The sequence below is a fragment of the Neodiprion fabricii genome, chromosome 5 (assembly GCF_021155785.1).
Source record: "Neodiprion fabricii isolate iyNeoFabr1 chromosome 5, iyNeoFabr1.1, whole genome shotgun sequence".
In the NCBI taxonomy this organism is placed as follows: domain Eukaryota; kingdom Metazoa; phylum Arthropoda; class Insecta; order Hymenoptera; family Diprionidae; genus Neodiprion; species Neodiprion fabricii.
The window spans coordinates 29404909-29426325 of NC_060243.1; the positions used below are offsets into that span (position 1 = coordinate 29404909).

The 21417-nt window shown below is 35.8% G+C and overlaps 4 protein-coding genes across 10 annotated transcripts; 2 read left to right on the plus strand and 2 right to left on the minus strand.

Annotated features, from left to right (window-relative positions):
* Positions 1–177: 177 nt before the first annotated feature.
* On the minus strand, positions 178–5899 carry LOC124183016 (peroxisomal multifunctional enzyme type 2-like). Of its 3 annotated transcripts, XM_046570949.1 has the most exons (16): positions 5730–5899; positions 5383–5520; positions 5065–5217; positions 4719–4991; positions 4489–4605; positions 4183–4313; positions 4036–4101; positions 3812–3869; positions 3543–3706; positions 3334–3457; positions 3023–3198; positions 2719–2895; positions 2441–2558; positions 1157–1354; positions 985–1082; positions 178–917 (listed from the first exon to the last, which is right to left on the minus strand). In XM_046570949.1, the coding sequence occupies exons 1-16, from the start codon at positions 5785–5787 to the stop codon at positions 798–800; spliced, it is 2169 nt and encodes a 722-aa protein (XP_046426905.1). In that variant the 5' UTR covers positions 5788–5899; the 3' UTR covers positions 178–797. The 3 variants fall into 3 exon arrangements, with proteins under 3 accessions (XP_046426905.1, XP_046426907.1, XP_046426906.1); XM_046570951.1 differs by lacking the exons at positions 2441–2558; positions 2719–2895; positions 3023–3198; ... (8 more) ...; positions 5383–5520; positions 5730–5899 and adding an exon at positions 1943–2379; XM_046570950.1 differs by lacking the exons at positions 2441–2558; positions 2719–2895; positions 3023–3198; ... (8 more) ...; positions 5383–5520; positions 5730–5899 and adding an exon at positions 1947–2378.
* An 896-nt stretch (positions 5900–6795) lies between these two features.
* LOC124183017 (Bardet-Biedl syndrome 1 protein homolog) lies at positions 6796–9779 on the plus strand. Of its 2 annotated transcripts, none has more exons than XM_046570952.1 (7): positions 6796–7109; positions 7368–7545; positions 7627–7836; positions 7900–8216; positions 8347–8596; positions 8661–8840; positions 8953–9779. In XM_046570952.1, exons 1-7 carry the CDS (start codon positions 7096–7098, stop codon positions 9574–9576), a joined length of 1773 nt encoding a protein of 590 aa, XP_046426908.1. In that variant the 5' UTR covers positions 6796–7095; the 3' UTR covers positions 9577–9779. The 2 variants fall into 2 exon arrangements, with proteins under 2 accessions (XP_046426908.1, XP_046426909.1); XM_046570953.1 differs by having other exon boundaries at positions 6801–7109; positions 7921–8216.
* Positions 9780–10085: 306 nt separating this feature from the next.
* On the plus strand, positions 10086–15075 carry LOC124183015 (post-GPI attachment to proteins factor 6-like). Of its 2 annotated transcripts, none has more exons than XM_046570948.1 (13): positions 10086–10329; positions 10723–10894; positions 10990–11203; positions 11316–11443; positions 11691–11974; positions 12058–12365; positions 12507–12635; positions 12737–12942; positions 13072–13229; positions 13361–13593; positions 13738–13932; positions 14121–14261; positions 14393–15075. In XM_046570948.1, the coding sequence occupies exons 1-13, from the start codon at positions 10272–10274 to the stop codon at positions 14603–14605; spliced, it is 2439 nt and encodes an 812-aa protein (XP_046426904.1). In that variant the 5' UTR covers positions 10086–10271; the 3' UTR covers positions 14606–15075. The 2 variants fall into 2 exon arrangements, with proteins under 2 accessions (XP_046426904.1, XP_046426903.1); XM_046570947.1 differs by having other exon boundaries at positions 10086–10325.
* Positions 15076–16004: 929 nt separating this feature from the next.
* Positions 16005–21407, minus strand: LOC124183014 (dynein-1-beta heavy chain, flagellar inner arm I1 complex). 3 transcript variants are annotated; one of them, XM_046570944.1, is made up of 18 exons: positions 21367–21407; positions 21086–21243; positions 20770–20846; positions 20357–20699; positions 19905–20267; positions 19470–19752; positions 19230–19395; positions 18993–19135; positions 18595–18922; positions 18284–18477; positions 17993–18202; positions 17605–17875; positions 17391–17536; positions 17210–17303; positions 16932–17102; positions 16653–16848; positions 16417–16564; positions 16005–16332 (listed from the first exon to the last, which is right to left on the minus strand). In XM_046570944.1, exons 2-18 carry the CDS (start codon positions 21219–21221, stop codon positions 16089–16091), a joined length of 3513 nt encoding a protein of 1170 aa, XP_046426900.1. In that variant the 5' UTR covers positions 21222–21243; positions 21367–21407; the 3' UTR covers positions 16005–16088. The 3 variants fall into 3 exon arrangements, with proteins under 3 accessions (XP_046426900.1, XP_046426899.1, XP_046426902.1); XM_046570943.1 differs by having other exon boundaries at positions 21309–21388; XM_046570946.1 differs by lacking the exons at positions 20770–20846; positions 21086–21243; positions 21367–21407 and having other exon boundaries at positions 19905–20262; positions 20357–20543.
* Between the last annotated feature and the right edge of the window lie 10 nt (positions 21408–21417).

The window sequence follows — 21417 nt, forward strand, 5'->3', positions numbered from 1 at the left end:
TCTAGATCGAGTTGAGGAGAACGCCCGTTTATACTTTTAAACTCCTAGATTTCCAGGATCACAGTTCCTCTAAATAAAAAATATCCGAGTAAGCGACGATAATTTTTTATATGCTAAAATAAAATATATTGAAAGTATGAAGTGCGTATGAAAGTTGGAAAAATTGTCAAGGTAATATAAGAATGTAAATATTTATTGAACGCCCATCATCCCGCCAGTAGTAATAACGTATAGGTATGAAAAATATACAAATTAATCAGTCAAATTTTCAACTTGACTCACCATTCAGCCCACAAAATGTTATTTACATGATTATAATACATCTGTCAACTACCATCTATTGTAACGGTAATAATATGTTAATAATTTGTTTCACATCATTTTTTTTCCTTATATTACGAAAATCATTTTGTACGAAAAAATTTGAGCGGACAAAAAGTGACGCATCACATCTGTTGAATATTTTGTACTATATCGTTAAATTCTAGCAGTTGACAACAGGAATTAGTAAGAAGGAATAATAATATTTGACCCATGAATAATCAACCACGGAATTATAAATGCATATCGTTTTAAAATACAAACCATTTCTATATTTTTTCACTATTGTGAAATTTCATGGCCTACCAGAGCATGCCCAGAGCAATTTTGCGTTTGCTAAAATATTGAAAATATCTAAACACTATTCATTATTACTAAATCACTAGTTGGGAAGATTAAATTGAAGTACTTGGTAGGAAAAAAATCATCCAAATTGATGTAACGATACAATTGTGATGTTAAAATTGTATTGAAAACTATAGCTTAGCTCTGTTAGCGTCGAGCAGTGTCTTCAACTTTTGTGTTAACATGATGTTTCCCTTAATCTTCAATTTACCACGCATGAAAGCCACTTGTGGATTCAATTTACCAAGTGCCTGGAAATAGTAGGAAAAAAATCGTTTAAGAATCATTGATTTGCGATACTTCTTCAAATATACTTACAATTTCAACCATATCTTTATCTTCAATGGTTAAAGTTGTATCAGACTTTCCAGATTTCGGTTCTCCTTTATAAACTTCAGCTTTCTTTAAATCAAGGGCTGAAAGAACGATTTATTTAAAACTGAACCCTGTTCTATTTTTTATTCATGACATAGAGAAGAAATTAACTCACTCCATTGTGCCTTATTTTGCCCAGAACTTGTAATATTGTATACAAATATACCATTTATTTTTTTTACTTGATCTGGATGCGCTTTGACATGATCAGCAATAGCTGCAAAAACTGCATCAGATTCTAAATTTTCTTCGGCTGAACACAATGCGGGTTGAATAGGCTGCATTTTTACAGCTTTCAGATCAATATAAGCACCTAAGAAAGTAATAAATCAATTATTAATGACAAATCGAACCAACAGTGCTTCCATTAATTCCATGCCTAGTTTATTTTGGAAGTGTCAGCAAATCCTTTCAGTATGTTATATGATTTATAGTCACTTGTGAAGTATTATTACTATTGTAATCATCAGGGCCCGGATAAATATCTATTCAAAATTACAAAATTTGTACATATGATATAGACTTAAAAAGTAAAACATGGCAAATGATTTAAATAAAAAATATGTATTTACATATTAATCCAATCCCCAGCAAACATCAGTGTTATCATAGCATTTCGCACATTTTTTAACAATAGCATGAATTGACTACAAGCCTAGAGAAATTTACACCTATTGTGAGCCAGCAAAGCTTCATTGAAGCACTGACGTAAATCAACGAAATAGGGAGGGCAGCAAATTACTATCCTTGCGTTTTCGTTCATAGGATTACGAAGAAGCGACATATGATATTATATTTCGCGATAAGGCAATTTTTACGCTCACAGGGCGTAACAGCGCGGAAAAAGCGTCGAAACGACAAGAAATTTATTAAACGAATAGATAGAAGAATGTTTCTTTACCTACCAAGTCACGAACACGTCTCCGCTGCAGCAATGACTGGAATTGTATATAAATTGACGAAATATCAATAAGACGATCGTAAACCGATGATATCTCGTGTTGTTTTTTTGTGCTTTCCGAATTTACGTGAGAAAGTTTAGCTCGAAAATATCGATGTTATAGCTACAACGAGGCGATTCCGACTAGTTTCTAATCTTGCTAAAGATGGCGGCCGACTGTCGTGCCGTGGCCTTGGTGTAGAATATCATAAGCACTTTTCTTTTTATAAATGGGAGGAGTTAGCTAATTATTTGGTATCGTAAAAGATTGAGAACGCGAGGAATAACCCTGGAGTTACGAAGATCAAAATCTTCGTCATTTTGCTATACACGTTTAAAGAAAACAATTGGAAAAAAAAACCTGTTTAATGAAAATTGCGTATTGTTGTAAAACTGGGAGAATTGGACTCAATTTTATAGTCATTAAAACTGCGTCAACTTTAACAACATTTGAATTACCTGTAATAACTTTCTTGTTGTTTTCCAAAACCGTTGTTTCGAAATGTATTCGATTACCATTCCTCCACATGTCAGTGCGCAATGTTTGCCCAGGAATGACTGGGTTAGAAAATCGAACCTACAAGTGAAAACAGTTAGTAAATAAATGAATACATAATATGTACCTATGACCTCAGGCATCTATTTTCGTCTTCAACATCATTAGACCTTCCAATTATACTGTACAAAACTTTACCGGCTTTAATTGCTAGCCAATTTTGAAGAAAGTTTTGTAATACCTTAATTGCTTTGAAGAAATCTGGACTTTCGTGAGCGTAGGTATCGAGAACATGACGTGTGGAGAATCCAAGAGAGCACAAACCGTGTAGAATTGGTTTTTCATACCCGCCAAGAGAAGAAACCGACGAATCTATGTGGAGAGGATTAAAGTCCCCACTCAAACGATACACAGCTGCCTGTTGAAAAAAATAATCAGTACTCAACAAAACTAGCAATAATCCTCCTAATTCTAGCAACAGAACAGTAGTTAGAATCTAACATGGAAGGCTATAGCAACTGAGTGAAAAAGAAAAATTGGATTACTTGATCAATAGAAGTTTTTTGGATTTTTGAAATATCTGGTTTCCTGCTGGGGGCAGGTTCGGTCGGAATGATACCGGGACAACTTCTCTTTCCTCCGAAACCACCTGCACCAATGGCAAATGCAGAGAGTTGCGCAGTGGCCAATTTTTCACCAGTCGCAGCATCTATGGTATCACCTGTGAAAATTTTTCAATATTCAACATTTATTACTAGCACGACGACTTAGAAATCTCACAAATCGCCTAACGAACTTTCTCAAAAGGTGCGAAGCAAAAATTGTGAAACATGATCGTTTTTCTATCAATACAGACCTTGCATTATTATAACAGCTCCTGATCCTTTATCGAGAACATCAATAATCTTGAAGCGCGTTTCCACACTCGCTTCTGACGGTATGGGTTTTAGAATTTCGAGATATTGTTCCCCATGCAGTGTCTAAAATAAGGTAAAAATAAATGAACATTCACACCATATTTCTCCGATATGCTTGTGAATGGAATGTTTGATCCAAACTACATACCCTGGAAGGATCTACTTGTATTCCATATGGTACATCGTCAAGTATCGATGAAGAAATGAGCGCATTGGGTCCAAAGAGAACAAAGTAAGTCGGCAGAACAGCAAATTTACTGTGATTCTCGTACAAATAAAGCATATCTGATGAGTATTCGGTTGTAGCTCCGACTGTAAGTTAAAATAGATTGTTACAAGAGTCTTTTTAATTGCATTCTTTATCGTAGAGATTTTATATCATACAGAAAAAAAATAATTATTCAATTTACTTCGTACCTCCAATAGCATAAAGAATGGTGTTTCGAAAATCATAGGTGTGTTTCAGAACTGCATCCTATATGAAAAAATTTTTCATCAGTCTTAACATTGTACAAATTTTATGGTTTAGCTATTTCGAGAAAAATTTTTCTCAACATTTTGATTTCAATACGATAGCTGAAATTTTTCACTGAAAACAGAAATGCATGATTATATTAAATTTCCAAACTGAAAATACTTGCAGATTTCTGTTGGGACGAATTTTCTTGTAACTCCTTCAATACCTCAAATACTTCCATTGAGGCTTCCTTTGTTGAAAATGAAATATTACATTAATATAATAATTACTAGAGCAAATATAACCATGCTCATTTATTGATACTAATTACTTGTATAGATTCACAGCGTTTCGCTTTAGTCATGTCAGTAACAGCTGCCCAATTGTCTCTGGCATCTTCTGGAGTAACGGCGTCAGACATCTTTTTTCTCAAATTGCAACCAGCCGAGCGAATTAAATGACCTGAAGAAGTTGATTGTCGCAATTTTAGTAATAAAATTGAATGTGTAAACGAATGACGATAGTCAGAATATATTATCTGAAGTTTCTGTGTCATTTAGATATTATAACTGTCTATTACGCATAAAATGTAAGTCATACAATCCAATTTTTATCCATCAAAAAAACTATAACATACACTTTCCAGCCCAGCCAACAGCTGCTTCGATAATAGATCCATTTTCGGAACAATTCTCATGACAAAGCCATGCAACAACAGGTGCAATCAGCTCAGGTTTCAATTCCTTAAAAAAATCTGGAATAAAGGTCAATTGAGAAACGAAAATTGCAATAACTGGTACAATTTAGATAAATGAACAAAGAATACAGTGATTATCAACCGAATACATAAGTCGAAAAATTTCAAACCTGGTGGAAGAATATCTTCCGTGAGCCGAGAAGCGGCTGTTGGCACAATTACATTGGTGTAGATGTTAGAACTGTTTCCTTCGATAGCCAAAGTATTGGCAAATCCTACCAGCCCCATTTTGGCAGCACTGTAATTAGCTTGACCAAAATTTCCGTAAAGTCCACTATTGCTGGACGTAACGATAACACGGCCATATTTTTGTTTTTTAAAATACGGCCAAGCAGCTTGAGTCGTTTTGAATGCTCCTTTGACATGAACGTTGTGGATTAGGTCTGAAAGATTGTTTCATGAAGTTTCAATCAAGTTTTACTTCTTCACGTACTGAATTGTTAATTCAATACACACCCCAATCTTGGTCGGATATTTTAGCAAACGATTTATCACGCAAAATACCAGCATTGTTCACAACAATATCAATACGCCCAAAAGTTTTAATTGCTGTATCCACAATTTTATGACCTTCAACGACAGAGTCGTAATTGGCAACAGCTTTTCCACCTGAAAATCCGGTTTGATTAATTGTTTGTACTTTTACTCCATCATCTTATTAGCAGAAAAAAAACAAGCGAATGGTGAAGCAGAGTTGAGACTGTCCTAGCTCAACACTTTAATATTAACAAATGCTTACAACAATACCAGCACTAAATGAATATAAATTCGAACCATTTTGTCGGATTTCTTTGACAACAGAGTCTGCAACACTACTGCTACTTCCATCTCCATGTCGTCCACCTCCTAGATCATTAACGACAATACTGGCACCTCTTGATCCAAATAAAAGAGCGTAAGCCCTTCCCAGACCTAAACGAATTTATTAGAATTGAACAAGGCGACAAATATTTAAAAAATAAGAGAAAAGCTAACAATGTCACAAACGAGACTGAATTGAAAAAAGGCGAAATGAATAAAAATTGAACAACTACCGCTTAAGAGAATTTAACGGTACGACGATTTTTGTTGTGTAAATAAATACTTTGTCTCTAACCTAGAATGCACTTTATACAATTTACCTGCACCAGCACCGGTGACTATAACTACGCGACCGTCAAAACGGAGTTCTTCAGGCATCGTGAGACGTCAAAATCAACTTGACGATACGAGGATCAGTGGAACAACCTCTGATGACTCGGCGAACCCGGCGGAGCTTGAATGCATTTGACGGACGGTCAAAGTTCGTTCTGATCAACCATAGATGTGGTATAAAGCTAACAGATGAGCTCCGAATATACTCAGAATGAACTCGTGGGAAACATCATATGTAAATCCTTAGCTAGAAACCCTAGAAACCGGCGGAGTAAGCCATGTTTAATCACAAATTAGCGCGGTAAATTCAACGTTCGCAACGCGGAAGCGGACAATCATCCATTCAAGATAAATTTGATTCTCTCAAAACTAAACTTGGTGAGCTGTGGCTGACATGCAAAATTTTTCCAGAACAATTTCCTTTAACTGTAAATTAGTAAATCGTTAATAGTTGACCAAATGTCGGGAATGGTAAGGAATGGAATAATCATAAACCAATTAACGCATGTCATAAATATGATTTTGATTTGCAGTAGTTGAGGGACTAAGTAGATACATAAAGCCACTGAAAATTAGTGTTTTAATTTATATTCATATCAAAAAGTGACAGATAGATGCTGCATGATTTCGCGATTCGTTGGATTGGTTGCGTTTTACAAAAATTCGAAACTTATAGGTTTGATTCGAAATTCATTACGTGAAATTTTAAAAGTAAAAACGCTAGGCTAAATCTTTTATATTTTATACAGAATTAATGAAAAATCCTTAATATGGGTAATTTATTCTTCTAATTCTGAATAAGCTGTATTTTGTAGCTTGGTACTTGGAAAGAGAGTTATGTTATATGTTGCCGGATGATCACTTCCTCCATAAGACAAATTGAATTAGTACGATTTTCCGTTCAATACGTTTTGTGGTACCTAAAAGAACTTGCTTTGGTACTTAAGTCAGTGATTTTTTTCGTTTACAATTCTCCACACCATTAAAGACAAGAAGACACCATAGTTCTCAAAGTATAAAGTTTTGTGAAATATCAAAGTAAATTTCAAAGAACTCCAGATTCGACGAGTTACCAAACTCATTGGTTGAAGATCGAAATGAAGCTTTCAGCTCCGATTATACGTGCAGTGAATTCATATTTGCATGCACACACCTCTAGTGGTACACGCGCAAGGCCAAATACGCGCTCATTCAAGTCCCCATAGCGACAGAAGTCCAAACATTCGTATATAGAGTAGTGTAATCCGATGTGTTCAATGTAGAATGTTTTGTTCACGAAATGATCTCTCAGGGACCAGAAGCGAAGAAGATAAAACGATTTGAAATTAAAAAAAAATCTCTCGGTGTATAAACATGACTGCCCTTAGGTATGTGTATTTGAACGAAATCAGTAATGTTCCTCGTTGTGTAATATAATTTTCATGAAAAGAACTATTTAACCGTGTATTTCGCAACACTTCCGTAGTGTCAAATTTTTGTCACTAATAATATACTATCCTGCATTTAATCATAGGATCGAAACCGTAAACTACGTTTTGGACAAGTTCAACGATTAATTATCTCGTTTCCAAACAAATTGAAAGAAAAAAAATATTCTTTTCGAAACTTGAAAGTATTAATTTCAGCGACGATCGACCAGCTGCAACTGGTTTGGGGGGAAGTCGATGGCTGGAAGCTGTATGGGAGCCTGAAGCTCGTCTATACGTTTTATCAGGAGGTCTCGAAATACTCGATGTCTGCGGAGAAGGAGACCCAAGATTAGTTTGCGCGGATTTGGGAACAGCAACTACTAACTCGGCCAAGGCAGGCAGATGTATTTTTTCAGTTAAACAATTTTCCATCGACTGAGTTCGACTTATTAATATTTCACTACGGTCTATGTAGATCCGAGTTTACAAGGGTGGCGATCTGATAAGTCAACACAATCTTGGAGACTCTCCATCTGGTCTCGTCGGATTTTACTCTGAGAATGGAGAACACGGATCTGGTGCATTGGCCGTTGCCGCTGGCTCGAGCGTTTACGTTTATAAAAACATGAGGCCCTATTTCAAATACTGTTTACCTCCGATGGAGGCTCATGCAGAGGAAAGAGAAGTACGTAAATGAACATTTGGGGACGTAATTAGGACTCGATCATTCGGCTTCATCACCGCTTAGAAGTCACTTTTTCGTTTACAGATTTGGCACAGGGCTGGATTAGAAGATGATCCGAACATACTGGTACTGACAGAGGACTTGGAAACGTTATTAAAAGAGCATGGCGCGTCTGTATTGTCACCAAGAACTTTGAAACTTCTAGGAATGGAATCTAATCTCAGACCAAGTTTCGTGGAACAGTATCGTAGACTTCCTTTGACAAGACCTGGTGTCACTACAACTATTGCAACAATCCGTAAAGACTCTTGGAACAACGTAGCCAGTAGTTATCTTCTGATCGGTACAGAATCTGGTCAAATTTTAGTTCTAGACACAAGGTAAGCGGTTGCTCAATAAACTGAATATAAAACAAAACGTAAATTCATATTTTCAAAATATACATTAAAAGAAAATTCAACTCTCAAAAATTAAACACAGTTTAACACCTGCATGCATTACATATCGCAGAGCATTTACAGTTATTGATAGACTCCAGTTGGGATGGTCCCCAGTTGCGTTAGTAGGCACGGGACTTTGGGCCAAGGAGAGTCGAGTCATTGCCGTAGGAAGAGACGGAAAGTTGGGTGCAGTCAAAAGAGGCTCTGCCTCAAAACTGTGGTCCAAATTACCAGCGCCGGCAGTTTCGTTGTCAATTTTGCCAGGAGAAGGTGCCGCCGTGGCTGTGATGGATGGAAGCCTCTGGGGTTTTTCGAAAAAGGTAGAAGAGCAAGATAAAACTTCAATTTTCATTTGACGAAATGTCTGGTATTTTTCTTCGCAAGGGTGCTCGATTGTGGAAAATCCAACTGCCAAATATTCCTTTGGACTTGGTAGGGCTCCCGGTGCCGCAACGAGGACTTTCGCTGCTTGCTGTAAGCGTGGCTAGATTTGGAGTTAGGATTTATGATGGGAAACACCACGTCGACACCATAAATACAATGGAAGCCGTATCCGCTATGAAGGTGATTTTGTACATATATCCGTTAACGAGTGGTTTATGTTCGATATTAAAAGTTTTGAACTCGTTTTCCCAGCTGTAACCAATGATAACTTTATCACTTTATCACTTCATAGTACGGTAGAATGGGACAAGAAGAACGTGCAATGACTATGGTAACAGTTGGCGGTGGTTTGAACGTCCGCATACTAAAAAGGACCGCGGATTTCAGCACATATGTTGCACCGGAAATGCTGCCGAACTTTGGAAGCCGTTTCACAATACCAAAAAAGACGAGATTATTTGTCGAACAAACGATCAGAGAGAGATCAGAGGCTGTTAAGATTCATGATACGTTTCACCGAGGGTTAGCAAGACTCAGATTACACACGGCTAAAAAAGCTGTCGACGAACTTACTACGAATCAAGATTCTGGACCTAGTCCAGTCATCATCGATGCCAGTGTTCTCGGGTTGGGACCAGACTACATGATCAAAATTTGCGTTACTAACGTTTCTGATGCTCTGTCCGATACGGGGTTGTTCATTGTATGCCGTGGCGAAAATGCCGATGTGAAACCAAGGGTTCTTAATCTACCGCTACTTCCAAGTACGGTTCCTATACCCGTGATAGTCAAAGCAAGCCCACGAAGCATGATATCTGGAAAAGTGAAGATACTTTGCTGCAAAAAGGGTAGAGTAAAACCTGTAGCATTAACGAGCATTATACTGCCGGCAGTTGAAGAAGAAATTCAGGCTTAAATTTATTATTTTCCTGACTATTTTGTTATACTTACTTGCAAAGTTACGATAAATATGTTCAATGAATTCCGTTCAAGTCAGTTTTTCGGAAGATAAGAGAAATTAAAGAGATTGACAGAGATAATTGTTTGGAAGTAATAACACATACAGTGTGTATTTATGTACATATAAAATTATTCATTGTTCCGATTATCAGTTATTGAATCATGTATATAAATAAAACGATATACATTCGAAATTAGACGACAGATCTCCATTTGATAATACCTGAGTTTATTCTTTTCCATTTTTGATCTATTATAAACTTTGTTAAATGCTGTTGGTAAAAAATCTACGTCAATTTTGCAAAGGACAGAATTAATTCTAACCGTTCGAAATTTGAAATTCGAAAACGATCGTCCTGCGCGTTACTATATTTGCATATCTATCTACACGTGCGTGAGCCTCGCGCACGCGCAGATTTTGGGTTGCGCAGTCGTTCGTTTGCTTATCCATTCACAAACACACTTTAACAAAGAATGTTGACATTTGTAGTCATCCATTCGTGGGAAGGGCAGAAGCGAAAAGCGCGTACAGTGCAGCCAAATAGTAGAGGAAAAATGCCAGATCCGGCACAGTAAAAATCGAACAGATCAAAACAGATCTTCTATGTCTAAGACGAGTTATGCGATCCAAATATATTTTAACAAGTCAAAATGTATTTATTTGCTTACAAATCATTTACGTTCTGGCACATTTCTTCGTCCGCGGTAAGTACGTATATAGGTATATGTATATAACATTAGGGTAAATAAATTTTGGATCGTATTCGATTTTAATACACCATATATGTGTGTGTGTGTGTATACATTATGACTACTTGCAGTGAGCCAATTTTATTATTTCAATATTTTCACCACAATCAATTCACTCGCCTGATCATATCATCTCAAACAACACTCTAATATATATGTTATTTTTTCATCATTTATTTGATTTACCAATGAAAACAATTTCACGCTGGATTTTTCTTTTATTCTATAAGAAATTGTACACGTAAATGCATCAATTATCGTCAATGAAGTAGCTAATTACTTTTTAATACCGATGATACGTTTGTTTCATAGCGACATTATCATCATTATTAATACTTGTATCATTCCTTAGATATTCGATGCATGTTACCTGAGGCCAGTCAGGAAGGAACTTTACATCCGTTTAAAAGCTATGGGGACGTAACGACGTTCCATTACACAGTACCGAAAGAAGTTTTTAGAGCCACCTGGCAATTTGCAGCCTTTACGGATAATTTACATTGTCCGTCTCGAAAGGTGCACCTGTAAGTATCCAGGAGAGAAATATTAAATTCCCTTAATGCGAATAAAACATTCACTTAGTATAACTGTATAAATCATGGTTTTGCATGGTTTTCAGGCACCTGAAATCTGGCAGTTACCCCGTAATGTCAGTGAATAATGCTTCGTTTCCTGCTAACATGCATTTGTACCGTAACGACACTATATCGGTATCAATGATGACTACTTTCGAGCCAAAAGTAACGGCTACTATACCAGTTTACGGACCGGAACCTGGAGATTGGTTTGTGACTGGATACCTTTCCCATTGGGATAAGAAAGTTCAGCAGCAAGTAAATGCAGTTGCATTATTCACCATTATCTGTTCAACTCTGTCTTGCCGTCACATTTTACTCGTCATCGAAGTCAAATATTACAATAAATATATATCGCGTAACGTTTTAGGGTCTGGGACATAAATGCCGTTACACTTTGGGCTCCGTCGCTATATGGACACAGACCAGCGGCATTCAAGACATACCGATCGGCACACAAAAATTTCTGCACACCAACGAGCCAATGTCATATTACAAGCAAGTATTAGGCAAAAAAAAAGACTAAAGAGAAAGTCATGTTCCTCTTCGTCGGTTAAAACTAAGCCAACATTTTGTTGTCAATGGTTTTTAACAGTTCTTTTGACTGTTTTTCTATCTATGCGTATTCAAATAGTTTGGTAGGTGTAAAGTTTTGCTGAAATGACACTCGACAATTTTCACATAACTTTAGAGAGGCAAATTGAATAACGCCCTAGTCTTATTCTTACATATTATTATCATACAGAATCTACATACCATCGAGTACGTGGCATTTTCGCGTTCATGTATGGGGCTGTAATTTTACTCTGCGAGCTTATCACGACTCCAATACACCCTGCATAAAAGGCCTGGCACTCAAGGGACGGACGATACCAATTTACAACGAGTCGCACCCCAGCTCAATCGGCAATTTAACAATAAGTGATTCCTACACGTTTACCATTCTCTCGCCGTACCAAGAAAGTTACTATTATTTGTTAGTCATTTCGGGCAGTGTTATAGATTTCAATGTCATGGTGAGCATTTCGGGTGAGTCGAAAAGCAAGTGTTGTTGTTATTTCAGGAGCTGATCTTATTACAATAATCCTTTGTAACTGTAAATCTTTCACCAGAATGTCCTATACGAATGCTGGACAAATCGTTTATGAAGCAGTATCTGGATGCGCCATCGTTTTCCGAGGCATTGAATCAGCTCCGAGTAAAAAATAAAGAGGACCGATTGAGATCGTCGAAAAAACAGCCTCTGCTTCACCAGATTTTTTATAACAATTCAACACTTAATTACGACAGCATGAGACCATCCAAGGACCAGTTCGTTTTACCGGACGATGATGATGCCAGAGACGATCCTTGCATACCAAGGTTTCAACTAGCCAGAATAAAACATTCTCAGCCATTCTCAAGCGTTTATCTACTCCAGGTACCTACTATAAAAATTTTATTTATAAATGTTTTCGTCTCCCTTCTACAATGAATTTTTAAAAATTCATTTCATTTGAATCAATTCAGAACAAGATTTGAACTGTGAAAACAGTTTACAATAGGCCAAGTTTGTTTTCAGGGTAGAGAATGGTTAACGTCATGGGTAATGCTTACGGATTATTACCCAGTCGTTACGCAGTTTGATATTATGCCATTTATTGACATCGGAGGTACTCTCAGCATCGAGATTCGTCTGGAGATGAACAAGGTAAGAATTACCAACGAAATATTTTGATCGTTACTGTTCATGTCAACAAAATGTATCAATCGAAGAAAATCGCGTTTACTCCTTACGATTCATTTTCGCAGCAAATATCCGATCAGCTCGTCCTTGTTGAAGTTTGCATTCGCAAGGGTCGAGTACCCGATCGTATCAATGGAGAAATAGTGTGCCAGAACCAAAATATGTTCATGAACTTGTCATCTTATGGAAAAAACATATCCGCTCTATTAATTCCCTATCCAGAATCGGATGTTTGGCATGTAGCAATGCAAGCTAAATGTTATACCGAGGGGTAATTATATTATTATGATCATCACCATCATTATTATTATCGCCATCATAATTTCTAAAGTAATGATAAAACTATGCAAGTATTGATCAGTTGAAATATGCGTTTGAAAAATTTGTTTATCTAATTTAGAAGGAAAGCTCCGTGCACAATGGAGGAAATACTTGTATCCGTAGACATAAAAACACGGCAATGCGTCTTCCCTGGAGTTCATTCATGCGGTAATCACGGAATTTGCCAAGAGACAAAGAGAGGACTGCTGTATTATACTTCCTGCAACTGTTTCGGAGGTAATTGCATCACATTAGCGATGTACTCGAATCATTCAGTTACGTTCTTTTTCATCGGTATACCTCGTAAGTTTGCGCAAGCAACTCTATGGCCTCCATAATCTGTTTATTGGTTCGTTCTTTTTCCCTAGGTTACAAAGGCTGGGGTTGTACAGACTCGACGCACGCAGATCCAAAGGCATTCATAGTGCTTACAACTCTCCTGCTTACATTAAGTAACGGATTTTTTATACCGGCCATTTATTTGGCCATCAAACGAGGCCTCTATACAGAAGCACTGGTCTACTTAGCCACCATGATATTCTCCTCGCTTTATCATGCGTGCGATCAGCAATTCATGACCTACTGCGCGGTTAAATATGAGGTGAAGATTTTTCTCCTCATTGAATACTTCTGATAAATATATTGCAAAAGTTACTTGTCAACTGGACGCTCAATGTTAGAAGAAAAAACTTGCAACAACTTTTTATGCCATTTGAAAAATATGTCTTTTTTATCATCGCCTCAGGTTTTGCAGTACAGTGACTTCTTCTCAAGCATTCTGGCATTCTGGGTGACTCTCGTCTCGATGGCAAAATTACCTACAAAATATGTGTCGTTTTTTCACATGATCGGTGTACTTGTTATCGCATTTTGCGTCGAGACGGATAGAACAGGATTAACCAGCATTTTAGTACCCTTAGCAATGGGTGCGACAATTCCAGTGAGTATAACTGCATTAAAACTTACCGTAAAACTCTCATTTATAGATGAATAATTGTATACAGTACAATATGAACTTGTCTAACGACTAATCTTGTAGTCAACTTATCGTACTAGTTCTTCTAATTAAAACCTATCTTATAAAACATATGTCTACAAGTTTTCGTACTTTTTTTTTTTTTTATAAAGATTGCAGCTTTTGCCTGTCGATGCTACAAGTATAAACAGCGACAGCGTCCTAAAGAGGTTGTAAAACTGATAATCGGTTTGTCACTAGCTACGATCGGGTTACTCCTGTTTGCTCTAGTTGAAACAGAATCTAATTACCAAGTAAGTTGAAAAATAAAAACTACAAAATAGATAACCATTGAATTTTGCAGAAGTTTACTGACTGTATATTGTTCGAAAGACTTTGAAAATCATAAAAATTTTCTCCTAATTCAATTTTCCCATTTTTGCAGTATGTGCACAGCGTGTGGCACGCTGTTATAGCCCTATCGCTATTATTCTTATTGCCAAACAGTGCGGAACCAGAACCACTTGAAATATCAATAAACGATACGAGTAGCTCGGACAGTGAGTTAATGGATTATAAAGACTTGGCCCAGAGTCCGGTATTCACGGTAAAAGCGGATGGTGAAAAGTTACTGACTGTCGAAAGTGACACGTCATAGAGCTGTATAGGATTTAATCTGAGAGTAATTGATTATGTGCCAAAAAGATGTTCGGGTTCGTTTTACGAGCCGAATTATAATTTAAAAATACTTCGATATCGGAGATCATATTTTTAATTCAATGCTAAGGAAAAACATCTCACTTAGTTTCTATATATATATAACAAAAAAAGAAAGTTACTTAGTAATATTAGAATTTATTGAAACAATTTAATATCTAGATGTAAAAGGAATATGGTGCAACGTTAAAGTTATTACTCTGTGCAAAGGTACTATTACTAGAATAGATATTTATATTACATACATGCATACCTATGCTCTGTTGAATTTGTTTTAAGATTCACACGTTATTAACGATACCGTAGCTTGTTGATTGATTCAGCGTTGTAAAAAATTTTATTTCTTTAGAACGCACAGAAACATTATCTACCTGCGACGAATTTTCATTTGTATCATTAACGAAACAGGGTGAATCGTAGAAAAAATAAAAAACTGTACGACTGCAATGATAAATAGATTGCATTGTATGCGTCGCGTATGTAACCGTACGTTTAAACAAAAGTGTATTTTCAAGAAATCCATTTAAATTTATCGTTAATAATCAAATAACTTTGGCGTAATAGGCAGCTATGGAAAGTAAATAAGATTACGATTACAGTTCCACTCGACTGATTATAAATGCATTTAACTAAGTCCGCAAGAACAAATACCATGACGCTAAGTATAGTTAGGATAATAAAAAATAATTTTCTTAAATATTTCCCAGACAAAACTCAAGCTACGATTTGTCACGCTATTCAAAAAAGGAAAGAGCAGTTATTTTTAGAAATCCAGTATTGTTTATTGTTTACTATATATTGTTGATTCGAAACTTGAATCGAATTAGGCAAAGCAAAGCTCAAACCGATACTATGATTATTCTCTTCATTTACATATACTCATATGTAATATCAATTGATCAAAGTCAATTTTAATTATGAGTTTTCAAGTCTGAATATTGATGTCTCTCTTTTATTCCAATTCTGCTATGCAAAATAATCTTTTTACTTGCCATACGAATATAATAAAAAATATATACACAAGTGAAACAAAGATAAGGATGGTTGTTATTTTTAATTAAAAAAGACCACGTCACAACTGTCTGTGAAAATCTTATACTGCGTACCTTTTAAGTAGAGTTTAAAATTCGTCATCTTATATTAGGATCTGATCAACCAATATATGCGTTAAAAAAAAAATAGTTACCTCTTAATATACTTCATTTGTCAGTATTTAAAACTTCCTAGCTTGGAATGGTGCCACTTGTTTACATAATATTGTAGAAAATGAAATACCTGTCTTTTTTTAATATATGAAAATACAAATATAATCTTGAATTAACATTAAAAAAGTGTTTGACTTCACGTGCACCCTCAGTTTATTTGTCGCAATATAACTTTGAAAGTTTCCAATACATAAATTGATAAAATATTTTACGTACACTTTAGGAATCGCTATCGTCACTCGCTACATAACTGCACAAACTCAATTCTTCCGGCGGAGTTGGCGTAGCAGCAGAGAACTTCTTTTCTGCTACAATGACTTTGCTCAGTTCTATAAACAATATTTCTCGCCAAGATTCACATTTCTCAATCAGTTTCAGTTTCGCGTCTTTCATATCCAACTCTAAAAAATTAATCAACACCTCGTTTCCATGGTTTTCGATAGAATCTGCCAATTTTGTACATCTGAAAACGTAACTTTACATTACTCCTGCAATTTTCAGTTGTAAGTACTAACGGAATCGTCAATAAACTGCATAGTCAATTTACCGCCTTATATCATTTTCAAGTATTTCTCTGCTTGGCTCATTTGCCGCGTAATACTGAACAATTTGCGCGACGTCGATCACTGATACTTCCTTAAAACATTCTGTAGAATTTATGTACATCTTTAGTGATGTTTTTAAATCTTTAATTTCTGCAAATTAAAAAATCTCATAACACGATAATAATAACGTGACAAAAACGTTGTCTTCTGTTTTTAAAAACAACCGTATGAAATTCACCTGAATTGATTTCTTCCTGTAAATTTATACAAGAATCATCCCGTTCGATCGATTCCCACAATTCTGTAGCATCATTGCGAACATCGACGTTTAACTTTTTCGAGAGCAATTCTAATGGTTTTATAACGTTTACTAAAGAATTGAATGTATTATTGAATGTTTCTTCTATCTTGTCAATGTCGTCGGGAATAACCAACTGCGAAACGATAAAAGTTAGCTGAACTATTCCTGCTTTCTTATTTTTCCAATGTTACAATAAGATACAGACAATGAATTTACCTTGTCACCGATATAATCAACTTTGACTCGGAACAAAGCTTTGCCGATATTGATTGCATCCCCTCTAATTAATCTCAAGGTAGATCGTAATGAATTTATCACAGCTAAACAAAGCGATTCTTTCAATTTCAAATCTTTAGCTTCAATAAACTTGTTCCAATGCTGTATTACCTGAACAAATATTGTGTATCTCAGAATATTATCGTTACATTTTTACGATTTTCCGTATCGTTCGTACACAGATAACGATAATTGAGAAAACGTTAAAATTAATTTACCTCCTCAAAATCTATTTCAAAACCTTCTCTCATTCCTGTTAATAATCGCAGAATATTATTACAAGATTTTGTAACTTTGCACATTCCCTCTGCCCTGGTTAAAAAAAAACGATGTCGTAAAGTATTTATAATACTCTTAAGGAGGTTTGTAATAAATGAAGTAAGGTCTGACTGTACACACTTCTGAGTTTCCAAAGCAGTAGAAAAATCGTTCACTTGATAAGTAACATTGTCAGAAGCTTGGAGAAATTTTACGTTAGCGACTTCTTCAAAGTAACAATCGATTCGTAAATTAGCCTTTTCGTATAATCCAAAAAACTCTTCAAGCTGAAATTAGTAATTAATTCGTCAGTTTTTGTTAATTATCAATATGCTCTTATTGATACGGTCCATACATTTAATATTTCCACAGTAGAATCTGCGTAGAATTTCTCAACATCTGGGGAATTCCATGTAATTTTATCAAAACCAGATATTATACAATTGTCCAGATTTTTCAAAAGCTCACTGAACAACAAACGTTCGTCGTTATTTGAAATGCGTTCAAAAGTTCTGTTGTAACTTCTGCACAATAACACCGCTCCTTCGTATCGTAATTTTATGGTCACCAACTTAGTCAATAACTTTTTTAACGACGGTTTAACTTCAAAATTCAACGAAATCCATCTAAAAAATATTTTAAGCAACTGTAACAAACATGATATTATACTACACAATGTTTGTTCTGGATTCTGATGCAGAAAGAAAATCCTTCATTTCATTACTTCCCGTTCAAATATTTACACTTTCGATTCTTCCAACGTGTCCAAAAGGTGATAATCCATATTTACTTCAATCGGTCCAAATTTTGATTTAATTCGACGTAAAAGCGGCTCCCCAAAAATACTAGTCAGACTTTTTTCATCGCTAATCATTTTTTCCCACTCGTCAAACAACAGCTTTTCCTCATTTGCAATGGCCGACACTAACTTTTTATAATTTCTCAATACAGGTCTGCAATAATTGATTACATGAATAAATCCTAGAAATCTACTAGTCTACGAATCTGTGGATAACTGAATAAAAATGGATTACATTTGAGCGTCACAGTCTCCAAGCCAATCGGAAGCATCGATCAAAGTAGTTTGATGCGACATAAGTCTAGTTTGTCGTATTCGCAACATAGACGCTCGTCCTGAATAATATGGAGTCAGAGGATGGTACTCTTGGCTATGGTCTACAATATCTTGCTTACACTGTTGTATTTCCTTATCAAAAATCGTCCAAATCTGTGAATATCGATGCAAATTCATTAGCGACGTTGAACTTTCTAAAAAAAAATCCTATGATACATACATTCTACAAATGGATTTTCAGTAGAGACGATGTGTATAACATAAACTCACATCCACCAACTTCAGATGCAGAAGTTCATTGACACATTCACGCTGATTGTACCGTTGTAAGATATAAAGTGCTTCGATACTTTCTTCGATGCAATTTGTATCGTCAAAGATACTGTTAATAAGATTCTTAACCATAACTTCAAGCTCGATTATTTCATGTCGAAACAAAGTTATGTGTTCTATCCAAGTGGCTTCGGCGACATCGAGTATCTTGTGTTGGACATTTTCGATAGCACGCAAATTTTCATAAAAAATGTTTTCCATCTTTTTACAATCACTTTCATACCGTGCTCCGTTTGATCCGCCAAAACTGACGGATTTAAGGGATCTGTAAAGGTTTGAATTCGAATTGATTTGACTGATCCTTTGCTTAGCATGCGAATAGCGTTGCTTTTTACCTTCCGAACACAACAATTGTATCACAAATTTCAATAACGTCTTGGCACCGTGTAATGAACGCATCGACACAATTGAACACATTTTCCCTGTCGACTTCCCACCTGAGTTTATCACTGCTGACATTAAAAATGATTTCGACGTGCTAGAAACAAAGGATAAATTATTTCCCATTCATTTTTTACGCTCGCGCATATTTTGTGCTCTGTTTGTTACTGAATTAGCATAATAAGTCTCACCTCGTCATAAATATTCTTATATTTTTCGCAACAACTGATGCATACTTCAACTTTTTTTTTGCTTTCTATCGTTTCGCCCTGAAATATCGTCTTCAAATCAATTGATTCTCTACACGCTCCGACAATTTGAGTACTCAAAGCTTGACAAAGAGTTTCTATCTTTTCCCTGTAGTAAAATTATCAGTCAAAAAATCAACTATCAATGAATGAGGAACACAATTTTTCTTCAACGACACCTACTTTGTATTGAAAAATGGCGATTCAAGCCAAATGTATCCGATCAAATGCAAGATCTCTGTAATTTGTTCATCCTGTATTTCAGGAATTGCTAACGACTTACAGGGATCAGATAATAGATCAAGATAATTGATGTTGGAAACAGCTTCGTCAATTGAGCTCTGTACACTTTTATTCAGATCATAGAATTGTCTGATACTTGTAAATTTAACGTTCTCTAATTTTCCAACAATGGAAATAATGGCGTCATGTTGCAGCTGAGATTGAAGCCCGCTTAAATTATCATCTGTATTAAAGAAATATTTATCAATGAAACAGTAGACACCATATAAATTGTGTACGTATAACGTATAATGTTTCATAAGCGACTTTCCCTCAATAGCCAAAAAAAGTCATTTTAAGTCTCAATAAATTCACTTTTATAAATTATTAACTTGCATCTGTAATTCCAGAAAGTTAATTCATCTGTAACTCGTGCCAACTTGCTGGCAGGGTTTTGATCAGCGATTGCTTCCCTAATTTGTCGAATCCAGAAATTGGCTACAGTTTCTAATCTGCCCAGTAATTCCCCCTCGTCTTTGGCTTCATCAAACTTTCCAGTATCCTCCCACGCTCTTTCATTCGATTCATCATCAGCAGCAACCAGCACAAAATGATCTTCGTCCTCAACTTTTCGAATTGCTTTAAGATCCATTCCTTCTTTTGGAACATACAAAATAGTGAGTCCCATCAATTTATATGTTGTATCGGTTAATTTTGTCAGCAGATCGTGAGTATTGGTGAAAATATTGTTCCTCTGGACTGCAGTACGTGGAAATAATGTATGGAAAAAATTCGACTCGTTTCAAAGGCCTGAATCCTAAAGAAAAGTATGAAATAATCAAGGATACCGGATGGCCAGTCTTTGCTGTAGAATATACCAAGTGCGTAAGCATTTTCCAGAATTTTCAGCACACAATTTTCAATGCTTCCACTAATACTGCCAAATTTAATGGTGGAGTGAAAATTTTCAGGTGTATAAATCTGCCACGGTGATCTAAGAAAGTAGGTGAGACCTTCGATGGCATTGGATGGAAAATCAAGGAGAGCTTTCAATACATCGACATCGTAGAAAATAGTCAGTATAATATTTGTTGGATCTTGAAAAAATTCCCGAATCACTTTACAGCAGTTTTCATTCCAATCCGAGGCATCTAATGCAGGTAGAATAGTGAAGTCTTTCGTATATTGTTCCTAAAATTTTTGAAGAAATGTAAGTTCGTGAGCCTCCGACACTCGTCATTGTGTCAATACAACCACTCACAAGCTGTTGTAGCTCTTGGTCTGTAAATACTGGCTTTTCTGGTTCTGGTGGTGGCTCTTCCTCCGGTTCCGGTGTTTCTATAATCCATCATTTTTCCGTAATGTATTCAATCTTTGATTTTCTTAAATAAAAAACACAATGTTTCAAGAATTTTAACTTATAATAAACGATGATGCGAGAGGCTGAGCAGGATTTTCTTGATTGAAAACCAGACCCAACTTTTTTCTACAGAAACGAATTTTCTATTCTAAGAATGATCCAGTTTTGGTCATCATCCTATCGTCCTGGATTTAGGATTTATAATAAATTGGTAAACCTGGTTTTCCAAACTCTTCTTCATCAGTGTCCATATCCAGATACTCTCTGTGCGGATCAGCCGGAGGTTTTTCCATTTTCTTAATTCTTTCAGTTGCTTTCTCAACTCCATTTGGAGTATCTCGTTTCCCCAACATTGCGAGTAACCAGAACTAAAAACTATTTGCAAACTTAATCATGACACCCTAATATCAATAAATAGACTAAAAACGTCTGAAACTGACTAGTCCAGATTGTGGAAAAATTGTGTAGTTTGCCAAAAACGTGGATATTCTACCCTACCGAAAATGTTCATGTGATCGAAATCAACATGTAATTTATTACATGATTTGT